This window comes from Lichenostomus cassidix, chromosome 1 (genome assembly GCF_008360975.1).
Source record: "Lichenostomus cassidix isolate B80296 chromosome 1, HeHo_3.0, whole genome shotgun sequence".
Classification (NCBI taxonomy): Eukaryota; Metazoa; Chordata; class Aves; order Passeriformes; family Meliphagidae; genus Lichenostomus; species Lichenostomus cassidix.
In genome coordinates this window covers 17,023,050-17,047,724 of record NC_139479.1, presented here as the reverse complement: position 1 = coordinate 17,047,724, position 24,675 = coordinate 17,023,050, and the positions used below count along the sequence as shown (strand labels likewise).

General features: G+C 38.6%; 1 protein-coding gene across 8 annotated transcripts in view; it reads left to right on the top strand.

Annotated features, from left to right (window-relative positions):
* The window catches only part of GLRA2 (glycine receptor alpha 2), a 121,629-nt gene that overhangs the window by 29,517 nt on the left and 67,437 nt on the right, over positions 1 to 24,675 (top strand). For all 8 annotated transcript variants that reach the window (XM_085051788.1, XM_085051831.1, XM_085051815.1 and 5 more), the window contains 4 exons: positions 1,889 to 2,112; positions 15,461 to 15,543; positions 16,501 to 16,638; positions 18,871 to 19,085. In XM_085051788.1, coding sequence (XP_084907914.1) covers positions 1,889 to 2,112; positions 15,461 to 15,543; positions 16,501 to 16,638; positions 18,871 to 19,085 — 660 coding nt within the window. The remainder of the gene's footprint in view (positions 1 to 1,888; positions 2,113 to 15,460; positions 15,544 to 16,500; positions 16,639 to 18,870; positions 19,086 to 24,675) is intronic.

Sequence of the window (24,675 nt, the reverse complement as noted above, 5' to 3'; positions counted from 1 at the left end):
TAGATATTTCTATACAATTTACTGATCTGACTTATTTATGATTTCTATGTTGTGGGGGCAAAAATCCCTCTGCCTTCCACAGACTTCATTATGTATCATATTACAATGAAGAATTAAAGGCCGTCTCACAACTAGTAGCAATTTTATTCTATCAGCAGTTGCTCCTGCCTTCTTTTCTGCAGAATTAGAACTATTGTATTCCTGGATTTATAGCTAAAGCTGTCCCAAATAAACTCAGAGAGACATATGTACTTAAAGACACACATCCACTTAAAGACATACTATAAACATAGGACACTCTCAGTTTCTAAGACTGAAAAACAAGGGATAGTATGATTATGGATAGTGAATCCTCACAAGATGTGATGACATTTTATAAGCTCAGAACTGCAAGTAGGTATTTGATATTTAAATGTCTGAAACAAGACCATAACTGAAAGTACAATGACTTGTGAAAAACACCTACAGGCTTTTGTAAGTATCTTTAATAAATGTGCTATTCCTGAGACCTCTCTCAGGTATCTTTGGCTCTCATTAGTCAATGCTCCTGTTTTGACTCACATCTACCCAAAGGCAAGATGAAAACGAAAAATAAAGAAAACAAATCTCACCTACTGAGACTGTAAAGCATCTGCCTGTTGGGTTCAAAACCTGCATCAGTTTGGATATCAGAAATATTCTGTCTGGGCAGCAGCACACCTCATTACAACCCTGCTGAGGGTTGAAGGGGTTGCTGAAGCTCGGAGGGGTTTGTTCAGAGTCTGCATATTGGGCAAGCTGCTTTCTGCAGCTCTAATCAGAGTGAGAATATTTATCTGCATTTCAAGGGTGATAAGTTCTTTTCTATGCAGTTCAGTTTCCTGACTAAAACCCAGGTCAGCTCATACATTTTCCAAGTCAAAAGCACAGTGCTGCCATTTTAATGTACAGCTGGTACCATAAAGCAAATCCTAAATGTTAATGCTTTGTACTGTCATTAGAATTATAAAGCATTCCTTCAGATAATATAGTCAATACAAATATTATTAAATATTTTTCTTTTAGAGGAAGAGTAGGTGCATTTCTAAGAGAGTGTTCACAAACAAAAGTAGTAATTTCAGAGAGATCTTATTTGCTGACTTTGGAAATCTGGGATAAGGAGAATAAACATTTGCTTCTTTCCATTCCCTGAGAGAGTTTAGAACCTGAAAGCTCTTTTTGCACTTGCTTTTAATAACCAGCTCTTGACACAGTGTTAATGTTGGTTCTAAATGAACCTTTAAGTAATTGCTGCCTTTCCCAGTTGTGACTAGCAGACCACTGAAAAGAAGAATACAATTAAGGCCAATTTTAATGGGATGCAGACAGGGAGGAGTAAATGAAGGAACAAACACAGAAAAGCACACAGTAAATAGGAAAAGAAAACAAGCAGTAAATAAGAAGTGGTGATTTAATTTCTTCTATACAATTTTGGCTTCATTGAAATTATAAACTATTCATGAGCACATTAGACATAAATGACTTACATATTGGAATCAATTAATTTAAATTGGTAATTTTATAGACTCTTTGATGGAATTGTGCATATTTAGCTGCAATGTTTTTTGAATTTCCAAATCTCTCTTAGTTAATCCACAGCATTTGAAAGAGGGTTATATTTAATAGTGGAGATTGCAGTTAATATTTTTCTCATCACTGAAGGAATTTTGATTTGGAAAATGTACCAGTTGTATTTGTTTGGTTCAATGCAGCATTTTGACAACTTTTCAAATGACAACTCTGATGTTCAACAGATAACTCAAATGTTTTCTGTAATGCTGTACTGCAGTAAGTCTAAAAACATAAAGTAAGCTAAAGTGGGTTTCCAGTTTTGGTGGCTTAGTAACCTCTTTACATGAAATTTCTGTAGGACTACAGAGTGAACATTTTTTTGAGACAGCAGTGGAATGACTCACGCCTGGCTTACAGCGAATATCCTGATGATTCTCTGGATTTGGATCCCTCTATGTTGGATTCTATTTGGAAGCCAGATTTATTCTTTGCCAATGAGAAGGGAGCAAATTTCCATGATGTCACAACAGACAACAAGTTGCTGAGGATTTCTAAAACTGGAAAAGTGTTGTACAGTATCAGGTAAACCAGTTAATTTTATTTTTTTTTCTCTTCCTCCCTTTCTTTCCCTCCCTGTTTTTCTGGATGCAATGCACATGCTTAATTTTTTTGCTGTCCCATGTGTACAAGTGAAATGAGATTTAGCCATAGCAAGGTAGAAGGATAATTTGCCTGTGTTTCTTTGCTAACATTTTACTTTTTGCAAAATAGTCTCTAAGTGGCACAGCGGTACTTCTTGGTCTTGTTGTAAACTTGAGGCTGTCTACAACTTTAGTGGTATGCCTCAGTAATTCCCATTAGTGTTAGCTCAAGTCACTCCTCTTACAAAGAGGAAATCATCTCTTCAATAGTCTGTGGGCTGCAATTTAAAAGTAAAGGGGAATATTAATTTAAATGACTGCTCAACACTTTAAGTAAAAACATGCTTGAAATGCAATAAATTTGACATACAAGTCATTGGCTAATTGGATGTATCTAGTCACATTTAAAAAAACTGGAACTATGGAAAACATTTGTTGTTAATACTAAGTGCATTGAAGTGGATGTCATGTGGCTAGATTTAGCTGAATTAATAAACACTGACAAAATATGATTTGATATGACTTGATGAAATGGGACACGTGCAGAAAAACAAAATTGCATTCCACAGGCATAAACTGCAGCAAAGAACCTGCAGCATGCATTTGATATTCAGTTTACTGTGAGCCATGAATTGCTTAATAGAGGTAGCCAAAGATGCAAAACATTCTATTATTGTTCTTAGGATTGTTTAAAATGGAGTAATTAGTGGGGGTTTTATTCCTGGGAATGCTTCTTGGCTTTTGCCTTTCTTGCATTGTGGAAGTAAACACGATAGTATTTGTTTAACAGGTTTGGTGAATTTGCTCATCTATAAAGCAGATTAGTTTAGAAGGCAGTTGTTTCTGATGAGGCATTCTGGTTTTGACTCCATTTTCATTAAGGAATTACTATTGATCCAGGCTTGGGATAGCTGCATTCTTTAAGATGTTAAATAAATAAATATTAGCATGGAACTTCATCCACTTACATAATTTTTGTGAAATTATGGAAATTCCTCGATTAGAGCCTGGTAATATTTGGACAGATGAAGCGAGGTGAAAAGCAAATAGTTACTGAGCAGGGTTTAAAATTGCTGTACCTGAACAGTCTGAGAAAAATAATAGGATACATGGATGGCACCAGCACTAGCAGAGGGATAAATATGCTGTCACTTACAAATATTTCCTGTTTCACCCTGAGAAAGAAATGAATGCATCTGTTTGTTTGAATGACATCAGACACCATCTTATTGGAGGAAACAGTGCAGTTGGGTGCTGTTCTGAATGCAGATGGATAGTTTTCCTGACATTTGCTCATGCAGCAAAAGTGATATTTTGAGCTGCCATATCACATTTGTAAAATTCCCACACCTAAATGCAAATTAATTTGAAGCAGAGTAAGCAGTATTCCAAGAGAGCACTAAGCAAAGCTCATCACTTCTCATTTGTGTGGCACAGCAGTAACAGAGGCTTACCCCACACCTCTAACATGGCATATAATTTTTTAACACTTTACAGTGAAGAAAACTTTCCAGAGTATGGAAACTTGAAATCAGGAGCAATTAGAAAAACTTGTCTTTAATCTCCAGATACTGGGCTAGATACTTCTGTTTGATGTCAGCCACTTTTAGTTGTGCTATGCAGAAACAAACGAATATTTTAGTGATTGGTTTCAGCACATTGTGAATGTTCACTGCTGCACCAATAGCACTTTGCCTGTCATCGTGGTATTTAACATTTAGCATTTAGTGTGCTTGAAGTGTTTAAAGCACTTCACCAATGTGTCTGAGATGTAGCAGGTAGGCTGTGTTGTCATATTTCCAAACTTAATAAAATCAGGATAAAATTAATCTTGCATAAATACAAACCATTCTTTGCATAAAGTGAGTTTAGAAGTGCTCCTGGTAATTAATGGGCAAGAAGCAAGGTGTGTATATTATATGGCAGGGGTATCCCTCTTCCCTATATATTGCACTGAAAACGTAAAAATATACCATGCAGGAGGCTGAGCTGGCTTATGCTGTTAAATGCTCTCAGAGACCAAACCTGCCCTTTTTGAACAGAATTTGGAAGGTCAGCTGGAACAACAGTTCATGGTACATCTTTTACTAAAATGAGACTTTTGGTGTAGGATATGGGTGCTCAGATAAGTCATGAATGGGTGAGTGAGGGTTTGGGCATGCATCGCCTCCACTGCAGTGTTTGGCTAAGGGAATTATCTCACCCTGTGGTAAGCATGAGACTCTTCATCCTTCTCTTCTACAGTTTGACAAAGAATCCAGCCTACCATGGCACAGAAGAGGCATAACATAGATTTCTATCATAGTTTGTCTTGTAATAATCATGATGCTCATGCTTGCAGATTCCTACAACTATATTTAATTCCCTGGGAGTTGTTAAAGAAAATAAAAAGTTGTTGATGGTTGATGTACCCACCTCTGAATCATAAGTTTAGGAATCCAACCCCATTTTTAGGTGTTTGCTGCATGGTCAGATGATTACCTTGATACCTGTTTTGGTCTCAACATTCTATATAGAGCCTCAGGCTCTGTAGCTGGGGAACTGCTCTAAACCTTTGGGTGCTGCAGGGAGAACTAAAACCTTGTGGAGGGAACCCAGAACTACTTAATACTGCAAATATATGCTATTGCCACTGGAGATGTAGCAACAGTTCTTCGAGGCACATGTATTTTGAGAAGTCTGCACTTACAGCAAAGTTATATTCAGCAAGCAACTTCAATTTAGTTAATATCAGTCTCAGTTCCACTCATATATAACAGTTGAAAAACTGTTAAATAGCTATAAATTTTATTTTAAAGCACTCTGTAGAGAGCCATCAACAAGAAAGGTTTGTAATAGCAGTATTCAATAAATAAGTTTGTTTATATTGTATGCTGAAAAAACAATAAGAGTTCAAATCACAACCTACACAATGTCACCCCCTACATACTTGTGACTCATCTGCTCCCAGCCCTTGACTGATCCCTGCATGGGTTGGATTTTGGAGAAGTTATGCACTCGGAGAGCGTGTTAGCACTGTGTGATGGCACCAAGAATTCTGTTCTGGGCACTCACATTCTGTATAACACCTGCATTTTGCATTGCATACCATAAAGCACTGGCTCTGTGTTCCAGGGACAAGAATTGTGTCTTCTCTCGCCCACTGAGGACACCTGGGCCATCAGGAAAATGCTAAATTAACTCACAGGAGACTTTACATTCTCGCTGAGCCACCCATTTGTTCTAACTGATTCCCACAAACTCATTTCAGGCTGCCAGCCAGCTCAGAATATTAGCATCTGCCTAAAAGCTTATTTTAGGAAAGTGATAGAAAGTGGTTTTATTTAAGGTTTGTGGATTTTTTCTGCATTAATTGCCTTCTTTTCTTTTCAATATTTTCAGTGCATCTCAGCCATATGAGATTGATTTAGAAGGTGATATAATTCAACTGTAATAGTGATCCATAGAATTGAATCTAGAATATATTGGTCAGGAAGGTAAAAGCATTGTAACTATATATACTTTTTTTTTTTTTAAACTTGCTGCTCTAGAAAACACTCTCAGTTGAACTTTACCCTGAATTGTAGTGCCAGTGCATTTAGCCAGAAATAGTTACAAAGCAGATTACTACGTATTTTTTAAATATGAGAAGATTTTAGAATGTGTTGCATAATTTGACAAGAGAGCCACTTGGAATTCTAGGGAGGAGATTTGTGCAAATTCACAAAGTACATTTCTTCCTCTATTTTTGCTCTTCCTGTTCAAAGAGCAATTAATTACCTAGGAAGAATTTACTCAAGTCTTTAAAAAAATCTGTTTTTCTGTCTTTCTTTGTCTTCCCAGAGCCAGAATTGTTAGTTATGTGGACAATTAGCTCCTTGTGGTTTCAACTATTGACCTAGATTTAATTGTAAATGTTACTATGGTTGAGGGCAGAATGTCTTCTAGAAAGCACTTCTGTGCTGTAGGGCCCTAAGAAACAGAGAAGGCTCAAGTTGTTGGATTGCTCTGTTTGTGTGGCTGTTCTGGGAATGATTCCCAGCCACTCCATTCCACAACAAGTGTCTGACAAGGTGGGGCTGGTACATCCCAAAACCCTCACCTGCTTACACAAGGCGAGAGAAGAATCTGTGAGAACAGAACACTTATTTGCAATGCCACCTTCCACGCCAGCTGCCTTACTCAGGAGTTTCCAAAATCAACTCTTCCTGGTGTGGCCATGGTGCTGAGGGACAGAGCACTGAGTCAGCACCCCCATGACCCCACACACCACTAGGTGTTAGAGCAGGAGTTATGACTGCCATGTCCATCACATAAATCATCAGGAGTAATCCACAGCACTTTTATAATCCAGGTTTTCTGAGGGAAACTTCTGTGTTTGGTAGTCTCCTCTGTACTCATGTTCTTTGCCCTACAGGAAAGAAAAGCAGATTAAGGAAATACATGGTTAGCACTGCTGGTCCCTCTGCAACAGACTGCTCATGGCAAAAAGCTCACTATCTTGCTGAAATATATTGCTTTTAAACAAGATACAGTCTTTGAATTTTTGCATGGCTACTATAGAATATGTTGATATGTTACAGTGAAGTCAGGTGTTGGTTTTCTAAAACAATTTTGGGGTACAGATTTTGTCAGCTAAATGATATTGAGGATCCATTTATACCCACTGTGTGTAAATCATCGTTGTCACAGCACAGTCTAGCCTAGCAGAGTGGTAGAAAATTTTATGTTCTACAGCTCTGTGTGCATTCTGTGCTTTAATTTGATGACTTCAATTTTATTTTACAATCTAGTGTTGGGATTTAAGAGGATTTGGACTTTACTAGCAGCATTGTCTTTCCATGTGACAGATTGGCAGAGGTGGGAGCAGGGAGATGTTTATCATGATTGACATCTCTGTTTACTTATTATACTCCCACCTCTCAAAAATGTATCTGTTACCTCAGGTCCTATCAGAATAACACTGGTATTAACAAGGTGGTGATTTTCCCTTGGAAGTGAATGTCAATAAGCACAGGGACTTTTTCACGGAAAACTATTTCATTCTTTCATTGGCAAAACTGTACACTACCCCATTCTAACTGCCCTGACTTTCCAAAAACATAAAATATCTTCATATACCTCAAAGTAAATTTTCTACACTTACACCAAACCAAAACATTGAAGAATAATTAATGCAGAAATTCTAACTGGAATAGAGAACATCTACAATATTTTGGTGTTTGAAAGCTAATATGTACTGTAGGCTGAGGCCTTACAGAGCTACAATCAATAAACTTTATTATGCTGCACAATGTTACTAGAACACAGAGACTGTCCAAATTGTGGCTGTATGCTATGTGAATCCAGCGAATTTGATAAATTTGTCTTCCTATAAGCATGATTACAATAATAACAATGGTTTCACAAGCTAAAAAATTGCAGCCTTTTGTGGGACAAGCAGCCGTTCTCATTACAGCTGAATCCAATGTCCTTGGATTATCATTAGCTGTCTTTCACCCTGCCTTCTCCTTTCCTTTTTGCCCTTTCTCTTGCCTCTCTTTCCAGCCCCAGTCCCCTTCCTTTCAAGGCCTTATAAATAAATGAATTTAGATTCTTCTCATCCTTTGGGATTGTTTCCTAACATTCTCTTAACTGCATCACCCCCTCCCTTCTTTCTCATTCTCTCCCAATCTACAAATTCAGTCTGAGGATCTAGCCCCAGGTTTCCAATACCTTTACTGTTGTATCTAAAGTACTTGCTTTGCATAACAAATAATATCTACTAAATAAATAATAAAGCCTAATGTGGGTACTTTGTTATGCAACTAAAATAGCTATTGTGAAAACTCCATTGATTATACTGCTTAAGAAAAGAATAATTTACAATTTAATGACACAAAATTAGTTGCTTTTTCACTTCATAAAGTATTTAAAGCAAAGTAGGGATACGGGCATTATATCTGAGCTTGTACTGCCTCACTTCTTCCTCTAATGCCATGCACATCCCCAGATGAGACTTGAGAGCACTGGAGGTAAATACAAACACAAGAGGAGAGCTGCTGAGACTGAAGGACAATGCTGCCAGGGGAGCAAATGGCTCTGAACTGGTCATAAGTAACCTCACAGAGGAAGTTATAAAGTTTACAGCCATATGCACCTTGAATTCCTGGAACAATATGCCTACAGAAATGGGGACACACACACACCAGCTGCCACGAAATGAACTTTGATCATTTTTGAAAGGGTTGAGATGATGTGACTCTGGGTGACAGCAGATGATCAGATTTGATGGCCTGAGATGTCACTTCTATAGCCCTATAATCCTGTGCCTCAAATAAAAAAGAAGCCTCTGTTCTAAGTAAAAAAGTGAAAAATGCTGCTGGGGACCACTTTGTACATGTGAAGTTGATCTTGGCTGGCAGGATCAAAAAATACTGGCAGGTGGCTACTTCTGGATATCTGTGCCAATGATGGGATGGTTGCACAGCCACCACACGTCTGTGTACCTGCTCTCCTTATGGCTATTGGCAATACCTGTCCTTGATTGCTGGCAGTCAATCACTTCATTTACCCATTGAACTTGCACTGGAGCAGTTAAAGGTTAGGTGTAAAATGATGTAGGTGAAGAAACCCTTCCTAAATGGTACCAAAAAAGCATGTTTTCCTAGAACATGGTCCCAGAGATAAAGGTCTTTTGCCAGTTGGATTGCAATATGTGGCTTAGAACAGAGATGTCATCATGCCAGGAGGAAAGCAACACCATACCAAACACACACTGCTGGAAAACTACAATAGAATATGACAAAGAAAAAAGAAAAGGTGAAATACTGCTCCTCATGGAAAGGAAACAGGTTGTTACAGAATTTAACTGTTACATACAATCACACTTGAATTTAATTTCATAGATTTGTTTGAGCAATAATTGGAAAATCATTTGCTGGCAGCTCATGTGCTGGCATTGTGTATCTGCAGACAGTGATTGCATTACAATGAGAAGTGGGATGGCTGTAATGAGAAATCCACCACCCTGCTCTGTGCCAGCTCCTGTGTTGTTAAGCAGCACATGAAGCAAAGCAAAGCACTGGAGGGAGTGAGAACATGCTCAGAAACAGCAGTACATGAAACTCCAGCCTATAACTCACATTTTGCCACAGCAGAGAAGGTTCCACGTCTCCTCTAAACTCGACTTCAGCCCATTCCCACCTGACAGAAATGAAGCTGCAGAACATGACAAACATTAGAGAGGAATTCCAGGACTCTTCAAAAACAAGGGGAAAAGCAGTCAGTTTGTTCCATTTACCAGGACAAAGCCTGTAGACTGTGAAAATTACCAGAATTGACATTCAAAATGATGAGTCAGGTCCCTCAAAAAAATAATGAGATGGACTACAAACTGAAAAGACATTTAAAAGAAGAATGCCACTGGGAATTTTTTTTTTTTTTGCCTTCTGATATGTGAACAGTGTGTGTGCCCTTCTTTCAGGAACCCAAGGGAGGGGGCTGGGAGGAATATGAAGAGATTTTAGATGCTCCTCCCTGTTTCAGTGTCACTAGCCTGAATGCCATTTGCTCCCGTGTCATGCGATGCTGTCATGGTTGCTGTGCAACTTCATCTCCCCTGCCACTTTAATAGGGAACTTTGTCTGCTTGTGCTTAGGTAATATTTTAATGTTATTTCAGCACTTACAAGAATCAGGGGTTTAATCTTTCAAAGGAAAAATGTACCACTAAAATAGCTTTACCTTTATTGTCATCTTGGAGCTTTAAGAAAAATACCAGAAACCTTGCAATTTACAATAGCATCTTTAGATTTAACAATGCTGGAATAAAGAAATCCCACTTGTCTCACTAAGTCCAACACTGAGGGGTTTGCACAGGTATTAGTCTTTTGATAAAAATGGCACATAGCCAATGCTACCAATGATCATGCATGTGTTATTTATGTTCTGGTATTTGCAGCAAAAAAATCCTAGATTGTGAAATCTCCTGTCCCAGCAGCTGAGGTGCAGATGGGCGTAGCGTGAAAGAATGAAGGGATAAGAATAGAAACAAAATGTTATTTTTGACACCATGCCTACTCATGGTGAGGCATTTGTTGCTTTTCATGTTAGCGAGGAGATAATCATAGGGGTTTTTTTTGGAGACAGAAGGGATTTGTACCCTTATCTACAGGACTATTTCAATTTCCAACAGTATTTCTATATGTAATAGGACTGATCCTAGCTATTTATCATTAGAAAAAACTCTGTGAGGAGGCTGTTGTGCTGTAGCCCACTCACAACCAACCCTTCTTGCAGAATAACTAATGAAAAGGATACTCCCATTTCATCATATACCATGTAATGATCCTCAGGGCCTTTCTCTTGCAGAACAAGTGTCCTCCTCTGGGATAAGATGTCACTGAGATCAGGGGAAGTTTTGTGTGTCTTGCAACACATCAGGCTAAGGAGTGATAGCTGCTTGTAAAAGAGTGGGTTAGAATACAGTTCAGTGGTTGCTTCAGACAAGGTGATACCTCAAATCTCAGTTAAAGTTACATATTCTCTTAATTAAAAAAAAAAAAAAATTGGATTATGTAACATGTAAACTCCATTCCCACGGTGTTGAACCCAATATTAGCAGTTCATTACTTCAGATTTGTGTTGCAGACCATTCACAGGCAGTCTGTCTGTGTAGTACACTGAAGTGTTTTTGTAGCATTATGAGATTATTAGAGAAGTGGCGTGGTGGCTGGGAGACCCAGCATTCAACACCCTCAAGTGAAAGAATAAGATTGGAAATTATCTGGAGAATGATCTATTTACAAACATTTTATTCCTATTGATTTGATTGATTTTTTTCCTTTTCTCCCCCCTCTCTTATTCAAGATCCTTACCCTCTACTGGTGGTGCTGCTTTGGGGGTAAATTGTCAAAGGCAGATTGCCCTCAAGAGTCAATACCCTGAAGCCAGATGGAAGTGGCATTTGACAGGAACTGGTCAACAGGAAAAAGAGGGGGAAAGGAGTGAGGACAGACAAGGAGGCAAAGGAAGAAGTGTGGGCTGTGTGTCATGTAGGTGTCACTAGGAGAGATGTAGGGTAGATGGGCAGACATAGGAGGACGTGGGGAAACATCTCCAGGCTGGAGAAAGAACAGAATAAAGGCAGGAGTGGTGGAAGGACAAACAGGAAACAGCATCTTGGCCACTACTGAGCCCAGGATTTGGGTGCACTGCACAAGATCCCTCTGAGGCCCTTTGGCTGCACATGTGTGTTTCCCCTCCCCTGCCTTTTCCTGAGAGGATGATGGTTGGATGCAGCAGCCACATCCAGGGCAGCAGCTACATCCAGAGCAGCAGCAATCCTGTGCTGAGTTCTGCTGCTGGCCCATCTGGGGCCATGGCTGCTCACACCAGGAGAAAACACTGGCATTATAAAATGTGTTCTGGTGTGAAAGATAACCAGCATGAGGGTTTCTGATTAGTAACATGTTGTCAGGCTATTTATTTTTTTCCCATGGGATGCCTTATTCTGACTTCTGTGACAAATGAGGCCTCAGCCTGGAAGACTTTGCCTTCCTGCCTGCAGAAACTGGGGAATGCAGACCTCTGAGTGATGATCTAAGGGAGTTCCTGGGGTGACCAGAAATTAAAGATTTTGAGTGGGGCTGGGAAGAGAGAGAGGCCCACAGCCCAAGTCTTAGTGATATCTCAGGACTTTATAGTGTAACCAGGGGATGAAAGAGGGGAGTTTGAATGAAATGCTGAGTGAAAAAGTCCCAGCTGTACCTACTGCACTTTGAAGGCATTTGAGGTGTCAGCAGATGCTGCTCAGAAGGACCTGCCTAGTGTTTGAGGGAATCCTCAGTTAGAGGGTCCAAAACATACGACAGACAATGCTGCCCTGGAGTACTTGGATTACAGCCCTGTCTCTGCTACAGTGCTGCTCAGTAATATTGATTGATTTATTTATTAGTTTTGCCACAGTGGCAGCTAATTGTTCATTCTTTGTTTTCTGGCTCTGATGCTGTATTCTGTTCTGTTCATACTCTTATTTGCATTATTCCAGGGTTTGATTCTTGGCTGTTGGGTGGGTGAGGGAGCAGGGAGGGAAAGAGGAGAGCAGCTTTTCCTCTCCTCTGAGGCAGCTTGCTGTCCCTGGCACTGTGCCTGTTGTGCCGAGGCACTGGAGACGTGACTCTCTCCTGTTCCCTCATGAGCCCTCTCTGCTCAGCTGGAAAACATACCGTGCCCAGCCCCAGAGCTTTCCCTGAGCCAGCTGTGCCACCTGGGTCTGCCTGGCATGGGGTGGAGGGTGCTCAGGGAACTGAAGAAAAAATCATGTCCCTGGTCATCTTTTCATTTCAGCTTTACAGATGGTTCATAAAGCACTTCCCATCAGTGTTTTATGGTTCTCCACCACCAAATCTGTTGTTTATGCATCTCAAATGCCTTGGTGGCAGGGTGCCTGAAAAATAAAATAATTGTTCTGTAGCAGTTTGTTCTGTTTTATTAACGATTAAAGTATTCATCAGTATAATTCCCCATTAAATTTGCTCTTTGCTCCAAACCTCCAGGGGCCCTTCTTGAATTTACCTAGTGTGAGACATTCATTTTGCTGCAATCTTTTCTGTCAATGACACTGTTATTATCACCAATGTGGGTAGCTATATCTACCTAACACTTTGCATTTATGACCATGTGTGCTTATTAATGTAAATATATCAGCAGTGACATGGCACCAGGGTTTGGAGACATTTGCAGGCTCATATTTTTACTGAAAAAGAGTCAACTGGTGTAAATTGACCCACCACCATGGAGTTCAGTGGATCTATTTTGAATTCCAGCTGCTGAACATTTAACATGTAGCAATCTTATTGCAAATCAGTGGATCTGTGGATGATACCAGGCTATAATCATTTTTTTCCACACTTGCTTCCCTTACTCCTGGTAAAAGGGATTAGAGGCAAAGACATTAATTATGAATGGCTACTGTGCTGAGGTGAACAACAGGTAGAGGCACAACTATAAGGGCATGATGTCTTGACCTAGCCTCATCAACAGAGTGAACAGAAATTATTTTTAATTTTTCAGGGTGAGAAGAGAATAATTTACTCTTCTTGAAAGCCAACAATGATTAGGAAGAGAAAACAGGACATTAGGCTTTGTGTGGACCAACAAAATGAACCTACATAATTTTCTCATCTCACTCTTGCAGGGAAAAAAAGTTGATATATCTACCTTGTATCAATGGAGATTATCTTTTCCTTGTGAGCCTTGAAAGCTGCAACTGGGTGTATTTGCTTTCTAGTAAATTTGATATTAAAATAACAAGAGATCTTCCTGACCATATATGTAGCCAAATCCCCAGATGACTTGTATTTTTGGGGAGTAGAAAGGGATGAAGGAGAAAAGAAATAAAGTCAGTGTGCAATCCACACCTGACAGTCAGTAAAATCCAAGGGGTGGGTAGCCCATGCCTACTTCAATGAATGCAAACAAATGCAAATATTTACAAAGGCTGCCTTTGCATAAAGGCATGGTTGAAAAGAACTTAAAACATCTAAGCCATATTTAGAAGATGACTGAAAAGAAGGGAGTTTGATATAGCAATGTTTCAGAAACGAGGCACAGACAGTGTTTTGTTAATGCTGGGGATTAGCAAATTAATTAGCTCAATCTTCAATGCAGGAAATTACCTAGTAAACATGAGACTAGTTAACATTTCCAATGACTTAAAATATTTAAATGATGAAAGGACAAATTTTCAATGACACTTATATGTCTACTACATGAATATTTTCCTCTAGATAACTATTTTATTTTTTTAATATTTTTGCTGTTTGGTCCCAAAGGTTAAATGAGAGTTTTCTTCCTATGGTGATGTTGAGAAGATTACTGGGGACTTTTATTCATCTCACTGCCACATAAAAGTGATCTTTAATTTCCCAATATTATCATCTTGTTCACTGAAGACTGTGTCAAGATGAAAATAGTGTGACTTCGTCTAGGTAGTCCACATGTAGGCAACAGCAGTGATGTTGAATGTGATCTTGGATCTGGCTGAGACAATTTTGATCTCAGTTACCTTAATATCATCTTTTTGTCATAGTGATTGTATGGCTAGAAATCCCAGTCAGGTGGTACTCAAAACTTCACATGGTGAAAAAATATACTGAAAGACCTTGGATCAGTTGTATGTGGTAAGAACAACAAAATCACTGTGGGAGACAGAACTTAGTCATATATTTCTCTGTAGAGATTACATCTATCTGTGGGACAACATAGTTTCAGGGTTATACTTTTAAACAGCTGACCTGTGGGTTCACTGACATAATTAAAACAATATTCTCATTGTACTATCATAATGCTTCAGTGTCCCTTCAAATCAGACAATCTTGTTATCACCCTTCATAGTAAATGGGCACAGAGGTTTTTTTTTTCTTTCTTTGTTTCAAAGTGGTTTTTTGTGCCGAATGTAATCTGAAATAAAGATATGATTTAAAACAAAATCCTAACAATTATACTGTTTCTCAAAGCAGCTAGTTGTTTGTAATTATGCCATCCCAAGATCTTGGTTAGCTAAAAATGGTTTCTTCTCCTCACATAAGAAAAAGAAAATAAATAAAATGGAAGAGACAGTCTTGAGATAGATTTCAACCAAATGCAAAAAAGGTAAAATCAACTTAAAAAAAAAAGAAAGAAAGAAAGAAGCATTAAAAGTATTCCCATTTAAGTAAAGTTTTGCTTTATCTGGGACAATAACAACTGAAAAATTAAAAGAGAAATATATTTTGTATGATTACGTTCCTTTAGGCTTACTTTCTTCTATCTGTACTCCTTTAATGTGATGTGATTCTAGCTTTTACTGTATGATGTTTGTTTCCTTCTTTTAGTGGTTAAGCAGTAAGAATGAAGGCTTGGAAATGGGACTCATTGTTCCAACAGAACAAAAGCACTCTGTTAAAAAAACCCCATGGTTGTTGTTTCCATTTTATGCTTTTCCAAAATAAAACTTAAAAACATGCGTCCCATGACCAGGCATTTCAGCTTTTGGATTATTTGTTTCAGTATTGTACATAAAAAATTCACTGGTGCATTAGTGGAGAGCATGTCTTGCTGTCCTGATGTTGATTTCTCAGCCTGGGTTCTGCTCAGCCAGCACAGGCTGCTCAGGTTGCTCTCACACTCTGTCTCCACAGCTCTGGGGTGCTTAAAAGCTCAAAGGGGAGATGAGCCCAGCCTTTGAGGTGTTAAGATTTGGTCTTGATCCTTTAAACTCTAAGTATGGGGCTTTAGATAAAACCTGTAGATGTCTAATATGGTTTTTTTTCCCCCCTCTAATTTTAGGCTTACTTTAACCTTGTCCTGTCCCATGGACTTGAAGAATTTTCCTATGGATGTGCAGACATGTACAATGCAGCTAGAGAGCTGTGAGTGCCCAATTGCTTTATCTATGAAATAATAGATAAATTAGGGTTAATCAAGATTTTACCCTAAGATGCAGGAATTAGTATCTGTATTGTCACATTTTTGTGGTGAGACTCAATATTCCTATCTTGTAAGGCAAAACAATGGAGGAACAGTGCTTTAACCATTAATCACCACAATGTGTGGGCCTTGTGTTTCTGTGCTGCTCCTGCTCCCTTGTCTTCCTCCCTCCTGGGTCACATCACCTAACCCATCAGAGTTGCATCACTTCCAGGGATAAATACAGCAATGCTGTGTGGGAGAAATTATTAAATCTCAGGAAAGTAAAAACAATTAGTACATAGCCAGGGATTCGCTATGTCCAGTTGAGTTAGGCTCACTTTTGAAAAATGGAAGCAACATACCTGATAAAGCAGAAATCCTGTTAGTGACACTCAAGCTGGTGTGCTAAACACTGGCAAGGCATGAGTGGGATGGCAGCACACACCCTCTAGACTCTGTAGCACCACAGCACTGCTTCAGCCTGACCAGGCAGCAATCAGACAAACCCAGGAGTGGCTCAGACTGTGGCAGGTGCCAGTGATTATCCCAATATTCAGTAGGTACTGGGGTTTTTTAATGAGGGGAGAAAGGATTTAGTTCCATGGCTATGAACTGTAGGCTGCCACCTGCCTTTGTGCCCAGAGAATCATAGACTGGTTTGGGCCAGAAAAATTACTTTTTAGGGGCAAACCAGGGCAGTACTTCAGAATATGACAGTGTTTACTTCTTTTGAATAGAGTAATAATGTAGTTACAGCAGTCAGCAACTAACAGGAACCATGCTCCTTCTAATAGAATAGTTTGAAAATGTAACTGAGATAACATGCATTGCAATAAAAGACATATTTCTCAGACATAACATCATTTTCTGTTTTCTGGTCAGCTGCCATCTAATAAACTCTGATTTCTTTATTGCAGTTGGCTACACCATGAATGATCTGATATTTGAGTGGCTAAGTGATGGACCTGTGCAAGTTGCAGAGGGTTTAACCCTGCCACAGTTTATTTTGAAAGAAGATAAAGAACTTGGTTATTGCACAAAACATTACAACACTGGTGAGTATTTTTCTGGTTTTTTGCTGTTGATTGCTCCAATGGTATCTATTGTCAATTTGTAAAGGGAAAATATGGGTAAAGAGAAAAAAAAATTGAAATTAAATTTGATTCAGCCACACTTATTTTTAAATCTGCAAAGAAAGAAATTTTCTTCCTGTTATTTTTTGGAAAATTTGATTTCCAAATTTTCTTTAATTTCATTCAAGTGTTCTAATATCCTTAAAATCATAAAAATATTTAAAGTATTAAAATTGATAAAAAATCTAATTGTTTTTATATCTTTAAAATGAAACTTATTCTAACAAACTAACTCTTTTATTAAATATTGATTCATCACTTTTAAAGTACTGATTTTTCTGAACCTGGTTTATTTCTCCAGCATGTCAAATTGCCAGTGAGGAAAAATATCAAATTTTCCCCAGCTTTTATGTGTAGTCTAATTTATGAGATGTAGCATGTGAAAAGACAATCTTTTCATTGCTGATCTGAATATCATACAGATGTAGAATGTTGGACCCTTAAATGTTTGCTTAATGCTCTAAAGCTTTCTCTTTCATTTGCTGTTTAGGAGTTTATAATGCTGTGTTTTCTATCTTTAGCTTTGCAGAGAAGAGGAAACTCTGTTAAAATTTTGATTTAACTGCTTGGAGTTTATTTAATAGGGACAGCATTTAGAGAACAGTTTTCTGTGTGCTTTCTGGGATTAAATATAATCCCTTTCATCTAGAATAGCTTTTTCATCATTTCAGCATAAGAGCTGATCTGGTTGTATCAAATACATTTGTTTCACTCTATGAAATAACACAATGTGAGAGGTTCTGCTTCTGCCAAAAGTAAAGTCACATTAATTTCTTATGAAAACAAAATTATTGGTTTTAATTTTTATAAATGAGGCTTCTCATTTTGGAGCCCAAAGTACCAAGGAAGGAAAACTTTGTGATTGGCCCCCCCACTGCTGTCTTTGTAGTTTGCTCCATCAGGTTTGATGTGAAATTAAAATGTGGATAAAACTTATTAGTCAGCCTTCTCCTAAACCCACTGTCCAGGCTGTGCCACAAGAGCCTGGAGAGTCTTTGACACATTGTGCTACTCATGCCATTGCTGCCACACGTGGCCACCACAGCCCTTCCCAGTCCCCTTTGGTATGAGCACACTGGTGAGGAACACTCACTGCCCAGGTCTCAGCATCTGCCTTTCAAGTCACAGCTCACTCATTTTAGAACTTCTGTGCAGTCAGAGGATATTATTCAGTCTTAACTCATTTCTTTGTCAAACAGCCTCTGCACTCCCCTTAGTGCCAACTCTTGCACCCACCATTCAGCATTGCAAACAACCAGAAAAACACAGGGACATCACAAAAAGGAGCTAATAATCTAATTTCCACTGAAAGGGTGAACGAGGAACAATGCAACTTTGTGCATTTTCCCAACCTGAACAAAAGGTGTCCTTTGAAACCATTAGCATGACACTTCAGGTTTTCCTATAGTCTGCCTGGAGCGAGAGCCCTCACAGTGCCTCACCCAGGGTGATTTTGAAAGCAGCACAGAGTGCATTAGTGGCTGATGAGCAGTTGCAGCTCAGGACTCCAAAGCTCCCACTGCACAACGTGTTCCACTGCCAGGCAACCCGAAACTTCTGTCCTCCAGGACTGCTGTGCAGCAGTTATCAGTTGTTTGAAGAATCGCTCACTTCCCATGAGATTGGTTTACGTTTCCTGGAGTCAGACTGTTAGCAAAATTCAAAGTAGACTTTGAGTTGATTCTGCTGTGCGACGTATTCCACAGACACAGGCAAATGACATGAGCAGAATGACAAAGGAGTGTGATCTACCATAGCACTGTGAGAGCAGTAGTTTACAATTTGTCTGTTCAAACATGATTGCTTAATCTCATACCACTAAAAGACCAAAACGCTGTCCCCTTTTAATACTTAACATTGTATCTGACAAAAGTAAAAGCTCATTGAATTTTGGGAAAAAAGCATTGCGTTATGTTTTCTGGAGGTGAAACAATTGTGCTAATATTCATTTTCTCAGTTAATGGGAAGTGGGCATGGTCTACTTCAGCAGTCCCATGCTTCACTCAAGCTAGCATGCAACAAGTGGCTGACTAGTGTTTGTGTATCAAAATCTGCTTGTATTCAGTTAGAAAACAGGCCACACCTCTAACTTATGTTCAGAAAACAAGATAAAAATGTGCAAAAAGCATTTATGAAAGTAATTTCATGTTCTAGGAAAGTTTACATGCATTGAAGTCAAGTTTCATTTGGAACGTCAGATGGGATACTATTTAATCCAGATGTACATTCCTAGCCTGCTGATTGTCATTTTATCCTGGGTTTCTTTCTGGATCAACATGGATGCTGCTCCAGCCAGAGTTGCACTGGGTATCACTACAGTTTTGACAATGACCACGCAAAGCTCAGGATCAAGAGCTTCCCTCCCAAAAGTAAGGAAATAATTTTGCACCACAATTTTCTTTTTTTAAATAAGAAATGTTTGTGTTACTTTTTTAAATTTCAGAAAGGTCTGTGTAAAGATGCATCTGATAAGGATTTGTGAGAAATTGGTAAGATTCTGATGTTAAACTTGCAATACTCTTGCACTTGGATTAAGGAGTGTTTCTGCTGTTTTGTTGGATGGCTGAATGATGCAGCAGTATGAATTTTTAATAAGTTTCCACTAGTTTTGACATTTATTTTTGAGTGTTTAAAAACCAGATTTTCTGAGTTATTTACATACCTGACTTGAATTCTTTCAGACTGGGGACTTTAAAATCACTGTGATCTTTTCTGGACTGTAAGACTCTCACATATCTTCATGTTTCTAGATATGGTACTTAGTCCAATGAATATATAAATATACCCTCCCCCCCAATATATATAAAATACCTTTATGTAACATATATACACCTAAAAGATTTCTCTGGAGAGCCTTTCTAGCGTGAAACTACTGATGTCTTTTTTTCACAGCAGAATTTGCCCATATATTCATTCAAGTGTCATCTGAAGACTTTCATCCTGCTTGTGCACAAAAATATACTGTTACTCAAATTTTGTGGTCTTTTTAGTCCTGGCCAGATGCTATAGATGGACTTCCAGATTATAGACTGGATTCTCTGTTAGTCAGGCTGACAGCTCTTTTCAGGATAGGCACAGCCCAAATGCTTCTGATAACAGCATTCCCAGCAGAATTTATTGTGCAAGCACAGGTTTTATATAATTTTCTGGAAGGGAGCTCAGAGGTAGGTAGGTTTGCAGTAGTCTAAGGAGTTATGAGATATATTCCCTGAAGAGTCCTTTACCAGCAGTCTAGCATCACAGGGACTGGATTTCATATCAATGAAAAGCACACATTTTGAGTGCTTGTGTAGATCATGATCGACTCCAGGAAAGCATGCTGTATATTGTGCTGCTTCATCCCCAGTATCACATCTAGTCTCATTCCAATTGTGAGAGTTGTTCAAGTGGAGGGGAACTTCAAAAATATAGGGCAACAGCAAAAAGTGCACAGATTGTGTTACTCCTTTGTTAGCAATGAGAAACTATCACTTAAAAATCTGGTGAGTACAACATTCGGTTCAGCTTCACTTACTCACTTGGAGATGTGCATAATTTTCCATGCAAACTGAAAGCCTCTGATATATTAACTCAGAATTTCAAACGGAAAATTTATCAAACATTTGTTCAGACAATTCAGTCGATATTGCCAGTGAACATTCTGAAAAGAAAGTCTGAAAAGATAATCTTGGCAAGAAGCATACAGGCTCTTTAAATAGCAAGTTTGGAGTCGCTGAAGACTGTGTCTAGATGACACAACATGAATCCATGTGATATATTCCAAGTTTCTTACAAATTATCTGGCTTGAGAAGTACAGATAATACAATCACTGTAGTGGAGATTTCCACTAACATTTCCTGCTGGGCAAACAAACCCTGTCAAGAGGCTCTGCAGTGTAAGCTTGCCCCAAATCCTGATGCTTTGGAAACTGTTTTCATCATAGGCCTTTGATCCAGCCAAATTGTTTTCCCTTTTGCATTTTGTTGTGTTTGAGTAGAAAAGTATTTGCTGAGTGGAAGAAATGGAAAGATTCAAAATATGTTGACTGTGATGTGCTGATGACCGGAGAGGTTCTTCTCCAGCCTCAGGATTAAATACATTTATCTTAGCAGTTGTCAGAGAAAAGTGGCCCATACTCCATCTTCTCCTGCTCTTCCATGTTCCTTTGCCAGAAAACCGGCATTATGAAAAGTATCTCCCCAGAAAACCCAGAACGCTTATTTCAGTCAGGCTGCACCTGGCTGTTGCATTTTCTCCGCGTAATTCAGCTGAGCTCTGTTTTATTGCTTTGATGTCTATGTTAGTTAATCCTTGTGGGCACTTTTGAAGGTGCATCAGTTAAAAATGTGGTTCTAAGTAAATGCCAGCAATCCAGCCAGCTGACTCCCACCTGGGTGACTCAGGTGCTTGAAGAAACATGGGCACCATTCAGGTCCTGAATCACCAGTACCTGATTCCTTCTACACAGAAGCAAGGCTTTCTTGCTATTGCTGTTGCAGGCACTTAGCTATTTTAAAACCCCATCTGCAACTTAATAACAAAATTGTATTTATTAATACAATCTGTCCAGCTGAAATGCACTTAGAAATAAAAATATGAAAAGAATTTAATCGAATCAGTGTCAGATCTGAAGTCTCAAAATCCCTCTGTGAAAATAATGGCTTTCTGAGCTCTGTCTACATATTGCCAAGACACAGGAAGTTAGGCTGCCAATAATACATCCATTTAAAAGTTGCTCCAAGCATGAATGTCTAACAGAATAAGATATTTCAGGGGAGTTATTTTTGCAAGAATACTGAAAAAAACCCAAATGCAACTTTGCTTTGTGAAATCAGTCTAGGTTTGAATACAAGAGGTATAATTTCCTCATCCTTCATTGTGTCCTGTTGTTTTTAATAAAGGTTTATGCAATTTAACTTTAATTTACCCAGTCTCATGCCAAGAGTTTCTCTCCATTCTTATTTTAATAGAGCTTTACTACAAAACCCAGCAAAGTATCAAAACTTGCCAACTTTAAAGAGAATAATTCCTCTACCTAGAGAAAGGAAAAGAATTGTGATAACATTCCTTAGGTTTTTCTTTCCTGTTTCCAAGTTACTATCTAAATGACTAAAGTGTAACTGTTTAGAAGTAATTACCTACATATTGTTCTCAACCCTGGTATGAGATAACATGACAATGTTCTGTTTGCATAAAATTGCTCTTTTCCATATTAATAACTTTCATTCATTTTGATACATGGATTTCGTAATAGTAGGTCATGGCAACACAGATATTAGGCACTCAGCTGTTGAAAATTAAACATAAGACTGAGATTGCTGAAAAGAGAAGAAAATAAAAGGAAATGAAAAAATGAAATTAATTCCATCTGAAGCTCTTTTTTGCTGCACATAAGAGAAAAATCTAGAATGTCCCCTTTTAATGAAATATATTTCTTGAAATAAATTTTGTAGTATTTCTGTGGAATTACTGTATTTGGAGCATTTTTAAATTCTGTCTAAGAATATAGGGTCAAATTCCAATATCTGCAGCATAGTAATAAAGAAATCAATGTGCTTTTTTTCTCCCTTGCTCTGCAAAGTTGATTTCTTTCTCACAAAGCATGAGTAGACTATGAGACAGATTACATCACAGCAAAGCTATTGTTCTAGGAAGGGTGACCTGCGATGCCTGTTTCAGAAAGCAGAAAGGTTCTCTTCCTCCACAATTTTAGCATAAACTGAGCAATAATGCACCCTGATCCCTTTGTATACATGAAATAATGATTTTCTGCATAGGGAGTATCTGCAGAGAAATGTTCACCATGGAGCCAATATCTTTTAAAGTGATGAAAATGTTTTGTGCTTGTTACAGAACACTCGTGAGGAGTCTTGTAACCAGAATTGCACTAATTGGCTGTGTCAGGAGGTGGTAAAGAACTCATCCAGAAAGCTGGGATGGAATATCTTCCTTCCAGCTTGACTAATCCATCACTGGGGTGCCCAGGAATGGTGATCCAAAGTAGGAGGGATCATATGATCCATTCCTCTTCCCACATGTTCATAAATCTTACTCAGTCTGATGCTCTGTGTCTGAATTCCTCTGGTCACATCATCCCTTTCCACTAGAAACTCCATCTGGGCAATGTTTGTGCACCCAGCTGCACCAGTGGCTCAGGCAGCTCAGCCAGCTGAGCAGAAATCCTGGGCTCCAGCTGGGTGAGCAGTGTGACCACACATCACAGTGAGCTCCCTGGAGCCCTGAGCTTCCTGGGTGAGTCCTGTTGCTTCCTTTTCAGCTGGTAGAAATATGAAGCAGACAGAGCAGTAAAGGGAAAAAGGGCATTTCCTTGGTTTAATAGGATCCTAGGTGCACAACTCATCAAAGGTGGAAACGCTGAGAAGCACACCCTGTACCGTGCATATATGATTTTATGAAACTTACAAATTAGCACATCTACCTAAAATCCCCCAATAAGAAACTTAATAGATGAAGTAATTGCCCCCAAATGAGATTACAGTCTAGTTTACAAAATATGTTCCAGGGAGAGAGACTCCATCCCAGGTTGGAGCCTCTAGTTCTGAGATAGTGTTCTCTTGGCCTCCCACTGTGAATGTTTGGTCTTCCCACTTTGCAAAAGCCCCAAACTAAGCCAAATATCAGACTACAAGGATTATAAACTTGTGGGGCAAAGGTAAAAGGAGTGTGTGTAGAGGGTACAAGGAAAGGGAAAGGGTATAAAATGTATAAAAAGAAAAGACAAAAGATCATCAGGCATCACTGTGCATGGGCCAGGGACATCCCTTGCTCCTGGGCTGAGCTGGACTTCACCTCTGCAGTGTCAATGTCTGATAACACAGAATGGTTAAGTGTTACAAAACAATTCTTCAGAGCATTGAAAGACCATTTTCTTGGTATTCTCTTTATTTGTAAATGGCTCTCCTTCTGTTGAATCAACAGAATAAAAAGTTTGAAAGGATTTTCAAAAGAGGCATTTGAAAGAATAATGAATTCTCTGTGGTGCTAGTTGTGCATTTTTTCAGATTGCTTTCTTCCTAAAACTCTTACATAAACCAAGCCCTAGCAACAACAGTCCAAGAAAAGGAATTACTTTTAATGCCATAAAGCAAAACATTTCAGGATATTTTAAGTCAAGTGATAGCAACTGTATTTTGCACAGTTGCATAGCATTCCTATTGTGTTACTTTAATGCACAATGCTTAACGAATGCATTTTCTGTCCCCAGAGAACAATCTTTGCAGAAAAAAAGTCTCATTCAAAGCTCACCAAAACTTCTGGGAGTCCTTCCATTCACTTCATTTTGCTTTAAATCACTACATGCATTACCAAATGCAATAAAAGCATAGGTGCAGAGAATTGCAAAACCAAAGCCAATGAAGTCTATCCCCTTTGGCAGTAAGTGACTGTTTTTATGTCATCCACTACCCCCAGCATATTTGGAGACTTTTAAAGATTCTTGAGCTTCTGGCAGGCCAGTCTCTCCTTTTTATGAATGCCAGAAGCTATCAAGTCAAGAAGATACAAGAATATGACACTTTTGCTCTTTTTTTTTTTTTTTCAATTAAAATGTTATCATAACAAAAGAAAAAAATGAAGAAGAAATGAGGAACAATCCCAACAAGGACAAATAGGTGCTGTTATCAGTGATGATTTTGTTCTGTGTTCATTTGTTTTCATAGGAAGTAGAGCACATATGGTGATCACTTACTCTTTCAGTAGCAAAACACAGAGATTATACATTTTGGTGTGGTATTATGCTAAAAAAGAAATAATGAAGTAACTTGGAATGAAAGCAGTTTTTTGACAAATTACTTTTACTCTGGTCTCAGGATCTGAAGAGCAAATGTAGAAGTAATTTGGCAATCATGAGATTTGTTAATTGGCACTTGGATTATGTGGGTGTCTGAGCTTTTTACACACTGCTTGAGTAATTAAACCAACCGTATTTTTATTAGCTATTTACAAATTCCTGTTGGAGA